Here is a 22,903-nt window from a genome sequence, read left to right as displayed (position 1 = left end):
GGCCCTGCAGGCAGGTGAAAAGGACTTGCCAGGAGGTTCAGAAGAGAGAGAGAGATTGGAAGAGTCTGGTCAAGAAGCAAGAGGAGGAGGAGGAGGGCAAGACAAGAAAGGAGGAGAGAGATGGATTGGCAGGAGATGCGCGCCAGTCTTTTGAAGGAAACTGAAGGAGAAGCAGGAGGAGGGGCTGGGGACACTGCGGAGGAGGAGAGCGTGGAAACGGGGAGAAGCAGGAAACACGTGGAGAGGAAAGAAAGGGAGCAGCGGAGCAGGAAGAGACAGGTGCGGGGTGGGCGGGGGGCGGGGGTGAAGAGCGGAGCCCAGGAAGGGTCAGAATGTGGGCAGGCCCTCCCCAGCGCGCGAGCGCCCCCTGCGAGGAGGGGGCGACACTGCTTTCCTCGGCGGGCAGAACGGGCCGTGGCGGCTGGAAGACGGGCCACTCCACCTTCCGTTCATTCACCAATGGACGAACCTGTCCTGCCTTTCAGGGTGACAGACAGAGGCTTGGGGGAGGAAGCAACCACACCCTGTCAGCTGCCCATGCCCACTGGCCTGTCACTTTCCTCCGCACTGGCCCAGGAGGGTAGGATTTCATTTCTGCAGAGAATGTGGGGCAGCAGAACCGGGCAGTGGGAGACAGAGGCAAGCAGTCCTTGGCCCTACGCGTGGTCTAACTCAGAGACCCTCTCAGAGCACGACCCACGGTCACATGCTTGGTCAGCTATGAGCACCAAAGGGAGTGAGTGCCAGCAGGCACCGGGGGCCACCTGGTGGAGGACAGCTGGTGAGGGGAGCACCCCCACCCCAGGACTGCTCTGAGGTGCAAGGCTGGAGGCCAGGGAGAGGGTGCCACGTCAGGGAGGAAGCTGGGTGGGGCCAGTCAGGATCAGGGGGAGGAGGGAGGAGCCGGATGGAACCACTCCTTCCCTGGGCAGTCCTCCCCCTCCCCACTCCAGCAGAGCCCCACCCTTCTAGTCCATTCACCCCCACTCTGTCCCCCGCGAGGAGGCCGGCCAGTGGGGAGCATCTCCCGGGCAGAGGGACAGTGTGTGGGGGATGGTGGAGACCAGGATTGGACAGTGGAAGGAAAAATATAACAGGAGAGCAGATCCAGAGGTTCGGAAGACTCTAGGGGGCATGAAGGAGGGCAGCAGGCTTTTCTGGGACAAAAGGCTGGGCTTGTGCTCTCTGAGGAGCTACTGTGTGGTTGTAGGAAACGGACCAAGATCTGGCAGGGGAAGCCTCTTCGCAGGGGACTCCCTTGGTAGGTGTTCAATAAATGCTATGAATGAATGACCAACTCCCCACCACCACCCCTCCCCCCCACACACAGACACGATGTTCTAGCTAAGGTTTTCCCCTTAGCAGCTGCCCCTCCGAAGTATGTGCATCCCTGCCCACCCCACGTCAACCCACCTGGGCACGTTACTGCCAGCTCTCTACCTGGACCAGCTGGAGGAAGGGATTCCCTCCTCTGCAGGCTGGCCGGCCAGAGGCCCAGAAAGGCAGAGCGGGGTCTGTGCTCCCCACTCTGCCTCCTCTGCCTCCAAACATCCTCAGCGTCTTACTCTCAGCCTCCACACCTCGGGCAGTCCTAGGGGCTTTCAGGCACAAATAAGCAACCAAGAGGTTTAACTCCCACAGAGATGTAACTCCGGCTACAGAATATTTATCGCGCACCTCTAATGGGCCAGCCGCTATGGAAGGCTCTGGGAATACCAAGGCCAATGAGACAGCTTCCCAGCTAGCAGGAGAGCCTCGTTTCATGGATAATGACACAATGATAGCAGTTAGGTAGCAGCGCGGAGAGTGTCGGGAAGCCAAATGCACGGTGCTGAGTGTCAGCACGAAGGCAGGGAGAGGGGCATGGGCAGTTCCTCCGGTGGGAAGCCTGAGCGATGAGGGGAAGCTGGCTTTACACTGAGCGGGGTGCCAGGAAAGGGCCTTCCGGGGGAAGGAATCGTTTGGGGAACTCCCGGAGGTAGTGAGGAGCCTGGCGCTTCTGAGGACCCGCGGGGCAGAGAAGGAAGAGGGGCTGCTGTGGAGGATGGTCCCACCTTCAGCTCAGACACCAGGTTCTGGAGGAAGGAATGGGGTGGGATAGGGCCTGTGATGGGGAGGGGCAGGTCTCCTGGTGCCCATGGTCTTCAGCTTTTGGCCCCGGCCCTCTCTCTTCTCTTTCCAGAGCTGCTGGCTGCCAAGAAGACCCACACCTGTGAGTAGCGGGTTGGGGCGGCACCTGTGCTGGGTGTGGAATGATGGCTGGAGCTCGGCGGGCCCGGGGGGGGGGGGGGGGGGTGCTCCAGAGAGGAAGCCGGGAGCTGGCCCAGGCAGAGGCGGCGCCTAGGGTAAGAGGGGAGATGGGGAGCCTGGCAGGGGGAGGGGTGAAGAAACCTCAAGAGCAGGGTGACAGGAGATCAGGGGGAAGCCTGCGGAGAGGGAGCACGGCAGATCCGAGGAGAGTGATTATAAAAGGGATCCGTGGGAGACGGAGAGGAGGGGTGCTGGACAGAGGCACAGGAACCAGCCGGGGGAAGGAGGGAGAGGGAGGCAGGGGCAGCCTCAGGGACTGGGAGCCTGCGCCACCATGTTTGGTTTTCCTCTCGGTGGTTAACACGTCCTGAGGTGTGAACAAGCCAGGCTGTGCAGAGCTGGAGAGCAGGAAAGCCTTCACCTCTGTAGGAAACATGACACACACGGACACTCTGGGCCCTGAAAGACTGAGGCTACAGCATGTGGGAAGGGGGCTAGAGCTCAGGAAGGACTTCCCAATGGATACTGGCAAGTAACTATCCTCTCTAGGGACCTCTCAGCACAGCAGATCTACCCCCCCCCCCAGTTTGTGGGAGAGGCTACTCCCCCAGAAAATACACCCACTCCACCTCAGTCCCAAAGCTTATATCCCATCAGGGCCATGCACGCCCTTAGCAGCCTTAGGGTACTCTGGGGGGAAAGCCTCCCTAAGCATATGTCCCCAAATTAACGAGGACTGCTCTGGGGCAAGAGAGACCACCTGCGTTTCTCCATGGCCCTCCCTTGGATTACCTACCAGTTCCTCCCGAGAGCTCGCTGACCCTGCTCTGGCTTCCAAGATCGCCTAGAGCCTCCCTGTTCCAGGCAGAGAAATCTCAGAGGCAACAGCATCCCCTGGTCCCTGAGCTGGGCAGACAGGGGCTGGGGGGCCATCCAGGATGCTACAGCCTCCTGGGTGGGGGGTTGCTTTGCTCAGCACAATCCTGATCGGTGCCTCGCCTGCCCCTAGCCACAGGGCCCCACGGAAATGCTGAGCAGGGCCCTGGGAGGAAAGCAGGTCAAGGAGTGACGTGCTCGTGCGCTGGGGGGGATGGGAGCCAGGGACTATATGTGGGTGGGGAGGGAGAAGGGGGACTTTCGGAGCAGCTGGAACTGGAAGAAGCTATGCTCCATTCCTACCTTAACCTCTTACCACAGAAACTTTGGCCAGGACCACGCCCCCTTCCCCCTTCCCAGCCCACTGGTCCTGTGCAGCCATGCCCCCACCCCCACCCCAGAGTGTCCTATGAGAAGCCAGGGTGACGGCCCCTCCCCCAAGCCACTGCCCAGGTCCTGAGAGCCAGAGGAAGGCCAGCAGGGAAAGGCCTGTACCAGGCTGAGGAGCTACTAGAGACCTGGCAAGATCAGAGACCTCTTGGGAAGTTTGGTGCAGAGAATCCAGGAGAGATTAATGACTCCCCCAGGCTGGGAGGCTCAGAAAAATAGATTCCAAATTGAGACAACCCCAAGGAGGGGGTCCAAGACAACCCGAGAAGGGAGGAGCCCCGGAGGGACCCCCAGACCAAGAGAGGGCCGAGCTACTGAAGGGCCCTGAAGAGGGAATCCCCAGGCTGAGGTACACCACAGAGCAGATATGAGGCTGAGAGAGCCCCTCGGAAGGACTCCCAGGCCAAGAAACTCTAGACTCACATGCCAGGGGACCTCCCAAGCTGAGACACCCTCAAGTGCAGACTTGAACCAGAGAAACCCTCCCATTCCTCAAGTGGGATTTGGGGCCAAACTGCCTGAGTTTGAATCCTGACCCCACCACTTACTAGCTGTGTGACCTTGGGCAAGTTACTTAACCTCTCTGTGTCTCATTTTCTTCATCTTCAAAATGGGGATAATGGTACCTACCTCATAAAGTATTTTGTGAGTATTAGATAAACCATATAAAACCTTAAGAAGTGTTTCTGGCACAAAGTAAACATTATTATTATTATTATTATTACCATCACCATCATCATTATCATTATTTGCATTCCAATTTCAGTTTTGCTCTTGAGGAAATTTCTGACAGACTAACATTTCCTGCAGATAGCGGGTATTTGTCTGATGATTATTGCTGCTGCAATTATCATTTATTCCCTAGCCCAGGGCATACACCACATCTGTGGGAGGGCATGAGCATGGTGGGTGGTGGGGCAGCCTCCCAGACTGCACCCCAGTGGGCGGCTGTTGGCAGTCCACAGGGTGTCAGGTGGCACAAGCCACTGCCCCCAGGCAGACATCCTGTGACTTACCTCTAGAAACATCCCTGTCCCTGGAGTCATCGGGCAGAGAGTCAGGCTCGGGTCCTCAGTGGGAGGGGGAGTAGGGACCTGGCTGGGCTCCTGTGAGCTCCATTCTGGTTCCCCAGCCAGAACTACCCTGGCGGGTGGAAACAGCTTTTACCGCGTGTGGCTGTCGCATGTGGTTTTGGAATTTTCCAACGCCCCCTGCAATTGGCTGCCCCGCCTCTCACACCCTGCCCCAGGCCCAGATTGGCCACATGGGGCGCCTGTCATCCTACTCACTGCACCCCAGAGGGGGTGGGGATGCAGTGGGGGGGGTTGTCACTCGGCCACCTGTGTGGTGGTGGCTTAAACCCCCCTGGCCCAGAAGAATTGGGAGAGAGCTAGGTGCAGAGCTGCGGGCTGAGGCTCTGCAGAAAGGGCCTCATCCCCAACCCAGCTGCCAACTCTGCCCCATCCCTGGACCACCCCCTGCTGAGGACAGAGAGCTAAGGCGGCAAAGCCCAAGGCTCAGTCATGAGAAGTAAGTGAATGGGGCCACCTGGGAGTGGGGAAGCCTGGATGCCATCATCATCCCTGGGCCTCTGGAACAGAGGGGTGTCTTGGGAACAGTGTGAGCAAAGCTGAGTGCTCTTTCTTGCCAGCAGCGTGTGTCCCAGTCAAGGCCAAGGTCTTTGGGGAGCAGGGTGGAGTAGCTGAGGAGTCTTGCTCCCCAGGCAATTTTCTTAGAGTAGGGTAACACAGTGGGCTGTAGAGGAGCGCCTCTGTCGCTCGCCCTGGAAAGGATCTGCAGGAGTGTCTGAGGTGCTCTGCTCCTCGTTTAACAAGAAAGGACTGAGCCCCAGCAAGGCCAGGGCTTTGCTCCAGATCCCACTGCTGCAGCAGAGGGAGGCTGCTAACTGACAGGCACCGACCAGACTCCCACTGCGGCGTTTTCCTCCATGCCTCCAACCTGCCTCCCAGTGGGGTGAAAGAGGAGCCAGAGGGCCAGAGGGGTTGCTGTGCCCCGAAGCAGCAGGACAGGAAGAGGAAAGCCAGATCGACAGGTAGAGAGGGTCAGAACCCCGTATCCAGGTCTCAGTGTGTGTGTGTGTCCCCAGTTTCAGTCACCCATTTGATGAGGGGGATAGGGCAGAGGAGATGGGAGCAGAAAGCCTTCAGCTTCACCCCCTTCCTGGCGTGGAGCCAAGGGCCAACAGCTAGTGGGCAGATGTCTGGGGTCCCTGTGCCTTCTAGCAGAGAAAGGATGGGTAAATCAGACAATCCCTGTGTTCAGGTAAGGAAAGCTAGAGAACCTCTCGGAGCAGCGGGCAAATGAGCAAAAGGGAAACCCCATGTCCCTGTGGCCTGAGGCCTGAGGCAGCCCGAGCCTCAACCTGGGGTCTTCCCACAAACCACAGAGGGGAGGCCATATTGGGTCCTGGAAAGACCCATGGGCTGAGAGTCTAAAGACCAGGTTCTGGTGCCAACTCTGTCACTGACTAGCCACGTAGCCTTAGGCAAGTCATTGGGCCCTGGTCTCCTCATCAGCAAAACAAGAGAGCCGAACTTAAAAACAAAACCAACTTTGGAGAGGCTCCCAGTTCTGAGGACCCAGGACCAAGGAGAGAGCCCTGGTCCCCAAGGTGAGCACCCTCAAGGCCAGTGAAGGCGTCTCAACTCTCCCAGGACATAGACGGAGAGGAGGTCATAGGAAAGGAAGAACTTGGGACAGAGATCCCAGTGCAGATGTATGAGCTGGGGTGGGTCAGGTGGGGCGAGGAAAAGAGCCAAAAACTTCCACAGGAAGAGGGGCCCTTTGGAGCTTTCATTTCTTTCTAGCTTCTTCCGATTAGCAGCAAAGGTTAGCAAACCGATCTTCCCAGAAATGGCCCCCAGTCAGCAAATCCACCCTAGCAAGCAAGGATCAGGAGTGCCTCAGAGCTCGGCAGGAGAGCAGGAGTCCCCAGGACTGAGGGAGGGAGCTTCTAGGCAGCTCTACATGATTTTCCCCCAACAGCTCCATCCAGGCTGGTAGATAGGAGAGGGGGTCCCCTCCGATCTGAGGGTGAATGCCACCCGTCCTGCTCACTTGGACATCTCTGGGTATCTCACAACCCCAGGTTATCTGACTGACTGCCTCCCCTCCACACACACACCTAGTGAGTGCCAGCCACCTCCACACCCTCTGACCATAGCCAGAGGGAGGCAGCACATGGGGGGCTGGGGACTGTGACACAACCAGAGCCCAAGGGGTAGACACAGACCAGGAAATAAAGAGAGGTGCGGAGGCCAACGATGTCCTGATGGAGCTATAAATGGAGAAATACCAGGAAATACCACCCAAACATCGAGGTGTGAAACCCGAGACAGAGCTGGAGCACAGAAGATAGAAAGGCACACAGACACAGCGAGAGATGCAGAGGGAGGAGGGCGGGCAGCGGAGGGGAGATGCCGAGTCCTGACTGGGGCTAGGAAGACAGAGAGAGGGAGGCATGGAGTCCATGGAGGTTCTGAAAGGATGGCAGAGCTCCCTGCCAGGGCCACCGGCTGCTAAGTAAAGAAGAAATGTCCATTAGCCAAACAGACTCCCCAGCCAGCCAGAGAGATGGTGGCCCTAGTCATCTCTCTCTGAGGACATGGCCAGTGTGGAGCAAAGAGGCATGAGGCCCCAGCACTGGGTATGGATGGCGAGCGGGTTGTGGGGGGGGGGGGGGGGCAGGTGCAAGGTCACGTGTCTGTCTTTGCTGTGCCCTGATCTTTCCAAGCCTGGTCATGATAATGGCGAGCAGTGGGCCTGAAAGAAGTCCAGGTCCCCAGGCAGGGTGCCACAGCTCTTATCCTGAGAGCCCATGGCCACCTGAAGACTTTACAAAGGGCCTCCTCCTTCTCTGTATCACCCCTGACCCTTTGCCTCTTCCTCTCTTCCATTCCTAACAGGAATCCCGAACACCCTCAGCCCAAGTTACTAGAAGCTGGAACATCCCAGCCTGTCCCGTACAGTGAAGCATGGCTGTCGGTGTCCCCACCCGTCCCAGGGGCTCCCTCCCCTCCCCTGCCTCTGTGCCCCTGACTCAAACAGGGAACAGGGACTTTCCCATGCTAAGAGGCCTCTAAGGAAGGCAGCCCCTGGGGTCTCCTCTTGTCCTCCATGGCTACTCCTTTCTGAGATCTAACCTCTACTCCTCCTGCTACTGCAGTGCTGTCCTGGGCCTCTGGCCAGATGGGGCTGTCTCTGGAGAAGGGACGGGAACAGGACAGGGCCTCGGCACCAGAGCCAGAGTGTCCCTGGGTCCCGTGTGTCCTGGAACAGCAGAGCCCTGTGGAAGGGAGGTACAACCCTGGAGGCCGGGAGGCTGCTGACTGTGACTTGGGGCTCCCACTCCTCAGAGCTTCCTCCTGGTGATTCATCCCCTCCTCCCCATTCACTGGTTGTTTTCACTCAATTCTTTTGTTTCCCCTCCTTTCTCCTGTCCCAGACTGCGGGGGTGGGGGGTGGCGGGGGCACCAGGAGGGGTTTCAGGTGGCTGGCTGTCTTTCGTGGCTTTTCAGAACCCCAGACTCTCCCTCGCCCACCTGAGTTTTAGCTTCACTACTTTCTCAGCCCTGGGATCTGGATGTATCAGCAGAAAATCCTCGCCCTGGCTTGGGAGTAGTGTTCAGCAGGTAGAGCGGCTTTTCTCCTGGCCCCCCACCGACCCTCCCCCTCCGGCTCCCCTGTGGTGGCACCCACCACCGTGGTTTCCAGCTTTGCAGAAGCTGTGGGAAGGAGAGCTGAGAAAGGAGGGACCCCTGGCCCGAGCTGTGGTCTCCGTGCCGGTGGGGGTTGGGGGAAGCTAAGCTAAGAAAAGAGATGCATTCCTCTTTCCCATTCACTCATTCATCTCTGCAGAGGCCTACTAGGATGTATGAAAGCCAGTCCACAACCCCAAAGGAGCTCTGTTGGGTCAGGCGAGCTGTTCCACCCCGGCCTTGGAAGCCTGCCCTAAGACATGAGGAAAGGCTGGAGGAGGTGGGCACCACAGAGGAAAAGCTGAGGCAGAGGGAACCATGCCTCTCTGGGTCGTTACACTAGACATGAGTTCCACAGGGGGTCCTCTCTGAATTCTGTTCCCAGCCCACCTCCACACTTCACGCTTTTCCCCTGCAGCCAGTAACCTTGTACCCTATTCCATTTCCTCGATGCATCTGGGCATCTCATCCTTACAGGGGGTATAGCTTAACGGTTGGGGACATGGGCTCTCGAGTTACAGACACCTGGGTTCAAATGCCAGATATGCCACTTCGGACTGTGTAACCTTAGTCAAGCCACTTAGGCCCTCCTGGACCACTTTCTCATCTGTAAAACGGGGACAACGCAAGGAATGCCTGCTTCCCAGGGTTGTCGTAATCATTAATGAAACACATATGCAGAGCCTGGCACAGAGTAAGAATTCAGCCCAGGCTTGTGTCTGTCATTACTATCTCCCCTTAATCACTGTCCACTGGAGAAAAGGAGAGAGAGAGAAGAGAAGAACGGCGCAGCTGGAGACTGCTTTGTCAGAAGATAAGGACCCCACGGCTCCTCTGCATCCACTCCCCAGCAGGGCTAGGGGAGGTTCTGGGGTTTGAGGGGAGAGATCCCCCTGGGTTAGAGCCCCTCCTTTGCTCCTACCACTTCCTCTCTGTGGCATGGGGCACCTGGACAAGGCCCAGGGCTGGCTTCCTAAGGTGGCCCAAGGCCAGGCTCTGGCTGCATTCCGAGAGCGCTATCAATGAATCTCACAGCTGCGGGAAGGGTGAGATTAGAGGGGTTGGAGGGAGGGGAAGACAGACCACCTTGTCACTACCGGATTTCCCCACAGAGGAGGTGTGCATAACAAGCTCCCTGGGGATACTTCGGTCTCTGAAGCAATCCAGAAGAGATTCATTTTCTTTCCCCTGTACTGTGCCAGAGAGCAGCTCTAGAGGTCTCCCAGGCTGAGGAGAAGACACAAGAATGAGCTGGGGGAAAAGATGGCCAACCCCACCTTCATCCGCCAGGAGGAGCCTGGCCCGAAAGCCTCCAGAGGGGCTACATTCTTGCTACTCAAAAGTGTAGGCTGAGGACCAGCAAGCGTGGGCACCCACCAGAGCTTGTCCAATTGCAGAATCTGGGCCCCCAGACCCAAGTAGGGACCTGCTCACAACACGGTCACAAGATCCCTCGGTGATCTTGTTTGAAACGCCAAGGGCTAGAGTCACACAGTCGCTAGACGGTTTCAGGAGCTTTCATGAGCAAGTGGGCCCTTCTGTCTCCTGGGAGCGAGAGGGTTTCCTTTGATGGGCCCTGGGAGAGAGCAGCAGTGAGGTACAAAGTTCTTCCCGAAGCAGCGGGGGCCGCAGGGGCTGGCCTAGACGGGCCTGACCTTTGCTTGGTTCGAGTTCCTGGCACCGGCAGGCCCTTAGATGGTAAGTTCCTGGCAGGCCAGGCTCCAGTGCAACAGTTTGAGTAATCCCGTGATTACTCAGCTCCCCATCCCCAACCTGAGTTCCCATCACCTGCTGCTTCAGGCAGGGGCTCAGGGGTAGGTTGTGGAGGTGAGGGATCCGAGGTGTTTTTCAGCTCCTGCTCGCCCCACTGCCACCTCTGCCAGACCTTCCCGTCCTCTCCCCTCCCCGCCTCCACAAGTCACACTCACGCGCACCGGGACTTTCTCTTTGAGGTTTCGGGCAGATGGCACTGAAAGGGGTACAGGTGGCAGGGGAAGGAGGGAGCAGTGGGAGCAGAGGGCCTGATGGTACAGGCAGGGCCAGGGGCACATCACGGTGGGTTTTTCTGTGTTTCTGCACCTGTTTCTCCATCTCAGGGTCTAAGTCTCTGGTGTCGGCCAGTCCCAAGCCTCTTGGTCTCTCTAGCTCAGAGGCTAGAGTCTGGCCCCCCCAGCTCAGAACCCCTGACTCCGTGTTCCTGCCTCACTGTGTACCTCTGTCTTGGGAGCCTATGGTTGGGGAACCCTGAAGAGTGGCTGGCCTGGTGGCTGGGGTCCAGACTCCAGCGTCCCCTCAGGAAGGGGGGGACCCCCTCACTTGCCAGCATCTGTGAAGGGGGTCCATGGCTGGCCACACCATCCCATGAGAAGAGCAAGGTCTGGGTTACAGCATTGTGAGGTTCCTGGGGCCGGGACCAGCAGTGGGTCAGGTGTGGGGCAGGGAGAGATGTGTCTGGGTCACCTGTGTGGTTGGCGCACACACGCACCCGGATGTGGCTCTGGGAGAAGGGAAGAGACAGGGAGGCCTGTGGTTGACTGCTGGGCTGGAGTCCGAGTTCCCACTGTGGCTTGGCCTAATCTCCCCTCTGCTTACTTTTTTGGGTGACCCATGTTGGTTTCTCCCCTCTCTGGGCTGAGGGCCACTGTGGAGAGAGACCCACGCTGCCGGAGGGGAAGGTGTCGAGGCGAGCGCAGACTCTCTGGGCACGAGGCTTCTGCTGGGCCTCAGGTGCCCCCTGCGTTTCTTCGCCTTCAGCTCTGCTCTGTGGCAACAGTGTATGTAGAGTTGGCCTCTTAGAGTGCTTTCCACAGGTTATACCATCACGCCTACCGTCCTAGCTACAATCATCCCATGGACAAGCAATGTTCTTTTTTATCCTGATTTCACTGACAAGGGAACCTAGGCCTAGAGAATCTAAGTGACTCGACATTCAGGTGCCTCCACATTTTCTGTCCCTTTTCCAGCTACCCATCCCCTCTTATCCTCTCTTCCCTTCCATGCATTCCAATATGCTCTTAATTTACTGGAAAGAATCTGAAAGGCTCACTTGCCATCTGTCCCCCACGATCACAGACTCCTATGTGGGTGTTGGGCAGGCAAGTGGGGGCTGGGGTGGGGGAGAGGAGTGACTTCTCATGGAGGAATTTCAGACACCTATGGGCCTGTCCCCCATGAGGAGGCAGCTGCTTACTCTGACTCAGCTCAAAGCTGGCTTGAGGGGACAATGGTTTTAAGATGAGGGAAACAAAATGTCAGGGGGTGGTGGGCAAGCCACAGTTCCCCTCCCCACCTCATGTCAGGAGGCCCTACGCATGACCGGGGTCCAGGACTGGACCAGGGGTAAGCTCACCGGAACACAAGTTTGCCCTACAGGCAAGCTGTTGCCTTCACTGACCCTCAGGGTGGGACACGGTTAGGGGACCGGTCAGAGATGAGCTGGGGCTGGGGTGTAGATCACTTTTCTGGCCTGCTCCGCCTCAGCCCCCCCGCTCAAAGGGGAAGCAGCAGGGCACCAATGCCAGAGAAGAGAGCCCTGTCCCCTTGGGATGGATGAAAACCCCTGACATAGTGGGAATCCCAACTCCCCTTCAAAGATGAGCTGGGAGAAGGCCAACTGCTGGTCCCTGAAACTCAGTAGAGAGCTGTGGGCATTGACAGGGACAGGGCAAAGTAGAGGAGAAGAATCTGGAGCCCCAAAAGGCCACGCTGAGCTCAGTGGGCAGCCGGGGGTCCTACTGGCCAATGAACAAACACTAACACACAGGCAGACAGGTGCGCCTGCCGGCTCACAAGTACCTGTACCTTCCGTGTGTACACACACCCTCAAACATGCCCACCAATGGATGGGCCCCAAAAGCCAGGTACACAGAGTAGCACCAGGGAAAGCAGGGGAGCTAGGGTGTAGACCCAGCTCTGGGGCAACTGAGCTGCGTGAACCTGGGCCAACCACCTCATCTGGTCTAGCCCTCTGCCTGGTAAAGGAGAGGACAGGACAAAGGTTGAATGAGATGGTCTCTAGTCCCAGTCGGAGGTAACATTCATCATCAGCGCACATACAATTGGGCCCATCAACATAGGCCCTCTCATGTGCTGCCCACTCTCTGCTCCAGGGCCTGGGGCCTCGGCGCCCTGTTTGATTCTCGCTCTGGATTGCCAGCATCTGACTGACCTGGCTTGTTGAGCCCTCTCCCGGGCTCCACCTCGCTCCTCCTTGCCTTCTCTGGGCCCCACGCCGGGGACACTGTCCTCTTGGCCCCTGGTCGCTGCCCAGCCCGTCCCTGAGCCTTCACTGCCAGGCTGAGGATGACCGGCATCTCTACCTGGCCCCCAGGTGCCCCCTGCCTTGGTGCACCACATCTCCTCCCCCCACCACCCATGCCTCACACTCTGCCCACGGGAGCAAAGCCTGGTGGGGGAGGGTGGCCTAGAGGAAGCCCCCTGCGCGGGAAGCAGGTGTTGTGAAGCAGCGAGAACTCCTAGGTCCTCAGGCGGGAGGGGGGCAACTGGAGCTTTTCAACTTGAAGGGCTGAGCAGGTGGCCTCTCTGCAGCTGCATTTTCTGCCCCTGTGGAGCTGGTACAGCTCCTGGCTGCCCCGTGAAACCGAAAACGGCCTCCCCAGACCCTTTGTTGAGCAGCATTTGGCACTGCACTTCTTCCATTTTGCAAGAGGCAAAGAGCAAGCTGGAGCAGGGTGGAGAAGCGCCGTGTCCCTGTGTCTGCAGCCCAGGGACGTGGGGAAGGAGGCAGAGCAGGTCCCTGGGCTCACCTCCTGTTCTTTCTTTCTCTCCTCCAGCACAAATTGAAGTGATTCCTTGCAAAATCTGTGGGGACAAGTCATCTGGGATCCACTACGGGGTTATCACCTGTGAGGGGTGCAAGGTGAGCATGCGCACACGTGCACACTCACACACAGAGTCTCTTCCAGGGTGGGGAGAAGGGGCTCTGTGGCCTTAGTCCTGACTCCTGGCATGGTCTCCTGAGGCAGCTAGGGAGCTGCTGGAGAGGTGCCTTACACAGGAGGGCCTTGTCTGAATCTGGGGACACGACTGTGTGGCAGATTATAATTCTGCTAAGAAAGGGAGGCGAGAAAAGGGACTGGTCGTGCGAGGGGTCTGGGCAAGCAGGGGCCAGAGCCTGGGCTGGAAGCCCTGGGAGCGAGTTGGGCCTGGCAGGGATTGGCAGCCAAGGTCCCCGTCTGCCTGCCCCAGGGCTTCTTCCGGCGCAGCCAGCAGTGTCACGTGGTCTACTCCTGCACCCGCCAGCAGAACTGCCCCATCGACCGCGCCAGCCGAAACCGATGCCAGCACTGTCGCCTGCAGAAATGCCTGGCACTGGGCATGTCCCGAGATGGTGAGGCCAAGCAGGCGGCCCCCTGGGGTTTCCCTGGAGTCTCCAAAGAGGTTACCCTGTAGACGCATCCTTCCGTGGGGCACGGGCCGGCCACGCACCATGGGGGTGCACCACACCAAAGCTCTTCGTGGTCCGCAACTGTAGGCTCTGCTAGCACAGCCCTCCCTTCCCCAACACCCCAGGCTCCTCATTTTCTTCTTCCCGGGATAGAAGAACTGGCCCAGTTACCATCCAGCTTCCACATCCGCCGTCCTGCCCCTAGCTCCATTTCCCCGGTCCCCCGTCCCCATGCTAGGACACAGGACAGTGGCTAGGACCGCAGCCAGAGCCAGCCCGAGAGCCACCTGGAAGGCACGACGGTGGGGAGGGCGGCTGTTCCCGGTGCCTTTCTCCTCGGTCCTCACCCACTGCCTCAGCGCAGCCCCCCATCACCACCACAGAGGGAGCGCAGGGCGGGGTTGGGGGAGGCATGAGGTGAGGAGGAGCCAGAAAGAGCCTGTCAGCACTTTTCAGCGCCCAAAATAACAAAGTGAAAGGAAACACGCAGGGGTGCAAAGGGGCAGGCGGGGCGAGGGGCTGTGCCCCCACACCTGGGAGGGGTGTGGGGGGGAGTGAAAAGGCAGGAAAGAGAGAGCAGAAGAGGATGTTCAGAAACAAGCCGCGGAGCCTGGGTTGGGCTGTGGTGAGTATCTAGGTCACCAGCGAGCCTGCAGGCCTGACCACAGGGAGACCTGTGTTCTCAGCTCTCCTCTTCCTCCGACCCTCCTAGACAGGCGAGGTGACCCCAATACAGCTCAAGGCCCCCAACTCGACCACCCCCAGCCCTAACATCAGGAGGCCAGAGTCCTCAGTCCAGACTGACTGCTTGAATTCGGCTACCAGCAGAAGCTGGTTTCCAGCTGGGAGAGTTTGCTTGGGAGACCGAAATGCCTGGGCTGGACGCAGCCCTGCGGCAAACACCAGCAAGCGGTGGGAGGGGTCTCGAGCAAAAGTGGGGGTCCCCCCGGGGAGGTCCTTAGGCCACACTGGAGAAGCTTTGCTTGGAGCCAGCTACTGAGGGAACAGCAAGTGAATTCTGTAATGATCAAAATGCCTGTCGAGGCTGCCCTTGTACCTCGTGCTCCTGCCTCGAAAACTCCTGATCCCCTACCTCTTTCAGCTGTCAAGTTTGGCCGCATGTCCAAGAAGCAGCGGGACAGCCTGCACGCCGAGGTGCAGAAACAGCTGCAGCGGCAGCAACAGCAGCAGCGGGGACAGGTGGCCAAGACCCCTCCAGCGGGCGGCCAGGGAGCCGACCCCCTCTCGGGCCCCATCGGGCTCCCGGATGGGCAGCTGCCCCTGGGCTCCTCACCTGACCTGCCTGAGGCCGCGGCCTGCCCCCCTGGCCTCCTGAGAGCCCCAGGCTCCGGGTCCTCCTACCCCAGCAGCTTGGCCAAGGCCAGGCCCGACGGGGCCTCGTACCACGCGGAATACAGCCCCGAGCGGGGCAAGGCCGGGGCCAGCGAGCGCTTCTACAGCACTGGCAGCCAGCTGAGCCCCCACACATGTGGACTTCGTTTTGAGGACGCCGGGCATCCTGGACTCGAGGAGCCAGGACGGGGCCCGGACAGCTACTGCAGCACCAGTTTCCACAGCGCCCCGGAGGTGCTCTATGCCTCCCTGACGGAGACTGGTGAGCGGCGGGGGGAGGAGGGATGATGAGGGAGGGGCTTCCAAGAGAGGGGCCTTGGTCAGCACCCCATGTACACCACACGTGAGCCCAAGGGAGTGGAGGGGCCAAGGAGGGGAGCCAGCGCAGGGCGGGGGAGGCCGGGCCAAGGAGTGCCCTTTGTATGGTATGGGGTAGGGTGGCAGTTGGCTGAGATGGAGCCTGTGCCTTCCCCCTCTGGCCCCAGAGCACCTCGTGCAGAACGTTTGTAAATCCTACCGAGAGACGTGTCAGCTGCGGCTGGAGGACCTGCTACGGCAGCGCCCCAACATCTTCTCCCGGGAGGAGGTGGCCGGCTACCAGAGGAAGGTGAGGCCCGGAGACCCCATGGGAGGGGGTGGCAGGGGAGGGAGTGCGCACGCAAGTAGGCTGGGGCGAGGCGAGGCGGCACAGACAGACTGAGCGCGTGCGAGCTTGTGAGTCTGTGTATGTGTGTCTACCCCCAGCAGATGGGTGATAGCTTTTCCTTTTCCCCTGCCTATTGCCTTCATCCTACCTCTGCCAGCACCCACACCTTGGTGTGTACACTCTCCTTTGCCGTCCCCTCTCAATGATAGCAGTAGTCAGAACCCTGATTACCATTTGTTAAACACCCCTTCGCTACCGGGCACTGTGCTAAATGCTTCCCATAAATGATCCTCCGCCCTTGCGACAGCGACCCATGAGGTTGGTATTTATTTCTGTTCTTAACAGCCTGGGAAACTGAGCTCAGAGAAGTTAACAGACCTACTCAAGGTCACAAAGTAGTGGGGCCACAGGAACATTCAGACCCACCAGCCTCCAAAGTTTATGCTCTTTCCTGTCACACTCTTGACAATACCACCTGTTCTAAAAACACACGTTTGGCACTGAAGTTTTGCTTCTCTACATTCTTAAGACCTTTGGGCAGGTCTTTTTGGGGAGAGGGGTCAGTATGTGCTTCTCACCTCAACAAAATGCAAACTCTTTGAGGGCAAAGCTGTATCTCAGATGTTTTTTATTTCCCGACAGCTAACTCAGTGCCAACGGCTGGTGGGTGCTCAGTGAGTGCGACCAAATGACAGGAGTTCACCCCGAGTGGGCATCTGTGCTGAGAATAGGCTAAAAACACCAGAGTGGAGAGTGTGGGCGTTCTGAACCTCATGCCTGCAGTTTATCAGTCTGGGCTCCCAGGGGCTTGGGAGGGTGACAGGGTCATAAACAGGGCTACAGTGGGACCCTCCTCCTTCCTTACAGTCCATGTGGGAGATGTGGGAACGCTGTGCCCACCGCCTCACCGAGGCCATTCAGTACGTGGTGGAGTTCGCTAAGAGGCTCTCAGGCTTTATGGAGCTCTGCCAGAATGACCAGATTGTGCTTCTCAAAGCAGGTGCCCAGGGAGGGTGGGCAGGCCTGGAGGGAGGGGGGCAGAGCATGCAATGGGGCAGGGCTAGCGGAGGGAGGCGGCTTAGGGAAAGCAGAACACTGAGGGGGACAGAGCCAGCTCTCTGGCTCTGCCTGACTCTCGCCTACATGCCCCCCCCCCTTCTCCCCAGGAGCAATGGAAGTGGTGCTGGTCAGGATGTGCCGGGCCTACAACGCTGACAACCACACGGTCTTTTTCGAAGGCAAATACGGTGGCATGGAGCTGTTCCGAGCCTTGGGTGAGGGGCAGGGGGAAATGAGAGACAGGAGTTGGATGGAAAGTCCATCTAAAGCTTCAAGACCCAGGCACCCTCTTTTAAAGGGCAGATCACCCCCTCTGCTCCAAACACCAAGCGGGTGGGTGTCCTCGGGCACTGTGGCCTCACCCACCTTGCTCATCCTTTGGTTTTCTCTCCCTCAGGCTGCAGTGAGCTCATCAGCTCCATCTTCGACTTCTCCCGCTCCCTGAGCTCCTTGCGCTTTTCTGAGGATGAGATTGCTCTCTACACAGCCCTCGTGCTCATCAATGCCAGTGAGTGTCGTTGGGCTTGCCTAAGGGACATTCAGGTGGCAGGGGAGCGACGGATATTGAAGGGTCTGGACCTTCAAATGTGGTTAAATCTGGGAAATGGCTTTAAAGAGCAGAAAGAAGATTCAGAGGAGCCTCAGAGAGGGAAGCACCCTCCAAGGTGGGGTTGGAGAAGTGGGGGGCTAGGGAGCCGTGAGGATGAGAGGAAGTACACCGCTTCCCAGGGAGAAATCCGTTTGCTCGTGAGTTCTCACGTCAGTGAGTCCAGTGAACCCACACATGGAATCACCTGGGGGGCTTTAAAAAGTGCTTCTTCCCCGGGCTCCACTCCCAGAGAATCTGAGGTCATTGAGCTGGGGTACAGCCTCCCGCAGCTGATTGTCATGTGCTTGGGAATCACTGGTCTGCTCGAGCTAGTCTGAAGACTGTGGGCTGTCACGGCAGGACTCTGGATACCCACTTCACTGGGACGGAGCAGGCTGGGCTGAGCCAGGGAATGCTAAGTATTTGGAGAACCTGGAGAAGTGGGTCGAGCTACTAACCTGAGCTTGCCAATCAAGATTATCTGTTGTCTGGCTCTGCCAATGAATAAAGACCTAAACACATCCTTCGAACTAGAAATAAAGACTTAAAAGATGACTTCTGGCTATTTTACGGAGCCAGGGCAAAAGGTGGTTTGTCCGTTGGAGTTAGCCACAGACGACTGCAGAGGCCCTGCTGCTGGCCTCGGAGACTTCACCAAGGCCACCTGCTATCAGGCTCATCCTTGGCCAGGTGACAGGCTCTCTCTCATTTTCCCCATAGTGGAATCCTAGCACTGGATGGGCTATGTGAAATATCAGGGTACCAGGGAGAAGGCTGCTTGGAGTCAGGAGATTGGACGTTCTTTCTTTCTTTTTAAAGATTTTATTTATTTGAAAGAGAGAGAGAGAGAGAGAGAGAGAGAGAGAGAGAGAGAGAAGAAGCAGGGGGAGGGGCAGAGGGAGAGGGAGAAGCAGGCTCCCCGCTGAGCAGGGAGCCCGCTGTGGGGCTCAATCCAGGAACTCTGGGATCAGGACCTGAGCCACCCAGGCACCCCAGGAGATTGGATGTTCTTATCCCTTTCATCTCTCCCCAGTTTTCCTTGTAGACAGCTAGCCAAGCCCCAGACCCCAGAACTTTTCATGATCAGACCAGGACGCACACGCATGTGTGCACGCGCTCAGCCGAGAAGGCCACTATCCAGCACAGATGTCCAACATGATACACCCTTTTGGGGGAAGTTAATGTCCATGTTCTTTCTTGTTCTTGCTATGGCCCCATGCCCTCCTTCAGACCGGCCAGGGCTCCAAGAGAAGAGGAAGGTAGAGCAGCTGCAGCACAACCTGGAGCTGGCTTTTCATCACCATCTCTACAAGACTCACCGCCAAGGCATCCTGGCAAAGGTAGGAGCAGTCCCTGAGGTGGAGGAGTAGAGGAGGTCAGGTCCAGAGCAGAAGCTGGGCCCCCAGGGCTTGCGAGGGCCGGGCTCCAAGGGTACAGAGGAAGAAGTGCTAGAGTGCCATGTGCTAGAAAGCCTGGAGCAGCACGGGAACCAAGGGGATGAGCCGTCACTTCCATGTGCGTACAGATGGAAAGTGAAGAGAACCTGGAATTGGGAGGGATTTCCACCAGGAAATAATTTGGTTTAATATAGCCAACACTCACCCAGCACCGGCTTGTGCAAGGCACCATGGAATGCAAAGATACAGAGAGGAGGTTCTTGCCCTCACCGAGGGCTTTTAGTGTGGTACAAAGAGGCTCGTGTACCAGTAACTCTAACATAGAGTAGCATATGGTATGTGATACAACAGGAATGCGATTAACAATGTGCTGTCCCAGACATGCTGTCATCCTCAGGGCAACTCAGTCAATAGGACAGGTATTAAAACCTCCTTTTAGCGATGAGGAGACTTAAGCGACTAGTCCAAGTTTGCATGATTGGTAAGTAATAAATGCAAGATTTAATCCCAGTGCTCTCCCACCATATCCCTGCACCCCTGATAGGTTACTTCGATAAGAGATATCGGGGGAATGTTACGACAGCATAGAACAGGGATTAAAAATAATTCGGGGTGGGGCACCTGGGTGGCTCAGTCGTTAAGCGTCTGCCTTCGGCTCAGGTCGTGATCCCAGGGTCCTGGGATCAAGCCCCGCATCGGGCTCCCTGCTTGGCAGGAAGCCTGCTTCTCCCTCTCCCGCTCCCCCTGCTTATGTTCCTACTCTCGCTGTCTCTCTCTCTGTCAAATAAATAAAATCTCAAATAAATAAAATCTTTAAAAAAAATTAAAAAAATAATTAATTCGGGGTAAAAAGAGTGGGTCATAAATGCTTCCTAGGAAGGTGGCATTTAAGGTCGGCCATGAGTGTGTCAGATTTTAACAGACATTCATGGGAGTGGGGCAGGCATTCCAGGCTATGGGAACAATCAGCAAAAATAAAGAGGCAAAATAAAATAGTAGAGATATGGGGAATAGCTCGTGGTACATTCTGACTAATGTGTAAGATTGGGAGCTAGCATTGATTGATGAGGGCAGGGAAGTAGCAGAAGACAAGCTTGAAATTAGGTCAGGTAGCAAATCAGAGAGGACTTCCAGTGCCATATTAAAGAGCAAAGGCTTTATTTCCAGGCAATGAAGAGCTCTGAAGGCTAGAAATGATATCATCAGAGCTATTATTTAGGCAATTTAATTTGGAACCAGCGTAGAGGAACCACTTATGTAATCGTTCAAGCAATGGGCCCTTGCTATGTGCCAGGCACAGTGAGTGCTAGGTGCTGAGGATAGAGAAATGACCTACACAACAATCTATGTCCTAAAGAACTTCAAGTCAGGTCAGATGGATTGGAAGGAGAGACTGGAGCCTGGGAGCTCAGCTGGAAAGCAGATCTGGTTGACTCCACCTTCAGAATACAAATCCCCCACCATCACCCCCCCCATCAGTTCTCACATGGCCTGTTAGAGAGGCCCCTGGTCCTCCCTGGTCCGTCCTGCAGGAGCCACATAGCACAGGTCTCAGTCCTGCTCTAGCCGCCCATCCTGCTGAGTGGCAACTCTAGAGTCTATCACGGCTGACTGGCCTCGAGCAGGATATGACCCCGACTTCTTTTCTCACCTCCTCTCCTCCCACTGGCCCCTCGGTCTCCTGTTCCAGCAACACTGGCCTCCTTGCTATTCCTTCAGCACATCACATACAGTTGCATCTCAGGGCTTTTGTATCTGCTGTTCCCGCTGCCTGGAAGGTTCTTCCCCTAGTCTTCCAAATGGCTCCATGTCTTCATCCCGGAGAGGTTTTCCCTGACCGCCTGGTGCAAAAAGCCCTCCACCCCTCACCCTGAATTATTGTTCTTTTTTTTTTAAGATTTTATTTATTTATTTGATAGAGACACAGCGAGAGAGGGAACACAAGCAGGGGGAGTGGGAGAGGGAGAAGCAGGCCTCCCGCGGAGCAGGGAGCCCGATGCGGGGCTTGATCCCAGGACCCTGGGATCATGACTTGAGCCGAAGGCAGACGCTTAACGACTGAGCCACCCAGGCAACCCTGCATTATTGTTCTTTAAGAAAGTCTCAGACATATTATATATTTGTTTTCTGGCTCCCTCATTAGAATAGGCATTTAATAAAGCTAGATATTTTATTCTACTTTATTGTATCCAGTGATATATCACCACAGCCCATCACAGTGCCTAGCTGAGTAGGTTCCCAACAGTTATTGGATGGATGGATGGATGGATGGATGGATGGATGGATGGATGGATGGATGGACAGATGAAGCTATTGTGATAGTCCAGACAAACTCAGACTAAACCAGTAGAAATGAAAAGAGGATGAATCCAAGAGATATCAAGAGATCTTATGCCACCTGGTCTTCTCTGACTGTCCCTTTCCTAGGAAACTAAGTGGGGGGAGAAGAGGGAGGCAGCTAGTGAGTGGTCTTTTCAAGCCTAGCTTGGTTATACAGGAAGCTGCAGAAGATGAATGGTTTTCTCAGCCTTTCTCCAGTGAGGTCTCCCTCCTCTGTCTCCTCATGGGTCTCTGGGCCTTTTTTGTTCCCCTCTGGCTGAGTACTGGTGGTGTTGGGTACCTGCTTGGAAACCATTTATAATTCAGTTATTGAGCATTTGTCATGTGCCAAACATAACAGGAACAGAGAATACAGAGAGACGGGGAGATAGGGAGAGAAAGAGACAAGGAGAGACCCTAGATTAAACCTAGCTAGGGTGGAAAGGCAGACAAATTAGACCGTTTGCCTAAAATGGGGTTTAAGTGCTACTACACAGAGGGAAGCCCAATGGAAAGGCCCCTCATCCAGGGAGAGGTGGTTAGGGAAATATTCCCAGAGGAGGTGACACTTGAAAGTGAGGAAGCATTAGCCAAGCAAAGAAGAATCAGAAAGGCATTCCAGGTGAGGAGAACAGCATTGACGAAGGTCTAAGAGGCATGCGATAGACTAGAACAGAACCACGGGGTCTCACTATTCTAAGAGCAGAAAGTGTGAGTTAGAGTATTCACCAGGGTTCATTTTAGGAGTAGTAGGAATGTGATGAGGGGGTTCACTCAGAAAACACGCACCTGTCCCCTAGCAGTCCTCGCTTGCCTCCAGTTTCCTGAACACATACCCCTCCCTGTGATGGGATCTAATCCAGCCACTCCTCCAGGGCCGAGTGCAGAGGGGGAAAGCAAGGCGGGTTGCCCTAGCCCAGGGAGGAGAGGACACCTTTGCTCTGGGGAGAAGGCTGGAGTACTGACCCTCCTCCCCTGTTAACCCATCTCCAGCTGCCACCCAAGGGGAAGCTTCGGAGCCTGTGTAGCCAGCACGTGGAAAAGCTGCAAACCTTCCAGCATCTCCACCCCATCGTGGTCCAAGCTGCTTTCCCTCCACTCTACAAGGAACTCTTCAGCACTGAAATTGAGTCACCCGAAGGGCTGTCTGAGTGACCTGGAGGAGGGACTCCTTTCCCTTCCCTAGAGCCTACTGGCCCTTCTCCCTGGATCTCCCCCCACCTTCACATTTTTCTTACCTGTGCCCCCTGGAGGGTGGTCCCTGCCTGTTCGTTGGGGGTGAGCAATTGCTGAGACTGGTTTTCTGCCCACAGGCTTGCCTGGCAGTGGGCCAAGAGCCAGAGGGTGGCGATGAAGGAACACCATCTCCAGTCTCAGCTTTGTTGTGTCTCCTTTCCCATGACCCTTCACCCCCAGCTTCTGAGAGGCCTCGGGTGGCACATAAGGACCTCTAGGAGGACCATGGCGTCCTCAGGACACCAAGGGGATCCAGGACACCCTGGATGAACAGAACTCAACTCTGGGCTCAGAAGCTAAGAATAGGACTTTAAAATACCTCATTGCATCTCCCCATGGGCTTTGGCTGGGGAGATGTGTCAAGCTCAGAGACTGATGGCTGCAGCCCAGAAGGACCTGTATATAACATAAATCCAGATCTTTAGATCTTTAGATTTTCTGCTTCTCCCTCCCCCACTGCTAGAAGTGGTTGGGCACCCTGCCCTTTTCCCAGGATCTAAAAAAAACTGGATATGTGGAAGATAAGGATGGGGTGGGGGTAAGGGGCTGGGATAATTTTTTATGGGATTTGGGTACAGGGATAGGGTACAATGGAGGCCAAGAACATTACAGATAGAACTCAAACCTCTTATGTGCACTTTAGAAATAGACTTTAGGGGTCAG

At 56.6% G+C, this 22,903-nt stretch overlaps 1 protein-coding gene across 2 annotated transcripts; it reads left to right on the top strand.

The window, feature by feature from the left end:
* On the top strand, nucleotides 1-22,194 carry RORC (RAR related orphan receptor C). 2 transcript variants are annotated; one of them, XM_027604050.2, is made up of 13 exons: nucleotides 1-279; nucleotides 486-580; nucleotides 1,233-1,261; nucleotides 2,183-2,212; nucleotides 13,028-13,113; nucleotides 13,443-13,584; nucleotides 14,744-15,256; nucleotides 15,480-15,601; nucleotides 16,508-16,640; nucleotides 16,807-16,914; nucleotides 17,097-17,207; nucleotides 18,519-18,628; nucleotides 21,998-22,194. In XM_027604050.2, exons 1-13 carry the CDS (start codon nucleotides 121-123, stop codon nucleotides 22,157-22,159), a joined length of 1,800 nt encoding a protein of 599 aa, XP_027459851.1. In that variant the 5' UTR covers nucleotides 1-120; the 3' UTR covers nucleotides 22,160-22,194. The 2 variants fall into 2 exon arrangements, with proteins under 2 accessions (XP_027459851.1, XP_027459854.1); XM_027604053.2 differs by lacking the exons at nucleotides 1-279; nucleotides 486-580; nucleotides 1,233-1,261; nucleotides 2,183-2,212 and adding an exon at nucleotides 5,006-5,046.
* Nucleotides 22,195-22,903: the final 709 nt, after the last annotated feature.

This window comes from Zalophus californianus, chromosome 4 (genome assembly GCF_009762305.2).
Source record: "Zalophus californianus isolate mZalCal1 chromosome 4, mZalCal1.pri.v2, whole genome shotgun sequence".
Taxonomy (NCBI): domain Eukaryota; kingdom Metazoa; phylum Chordata; class Mammalia; order Carnivora; family Otariidae; genus Zalophus; species Zalophus californianus.
This window is presented reverse-complemented; position numbering and strand designations above follow the sequence as displayed.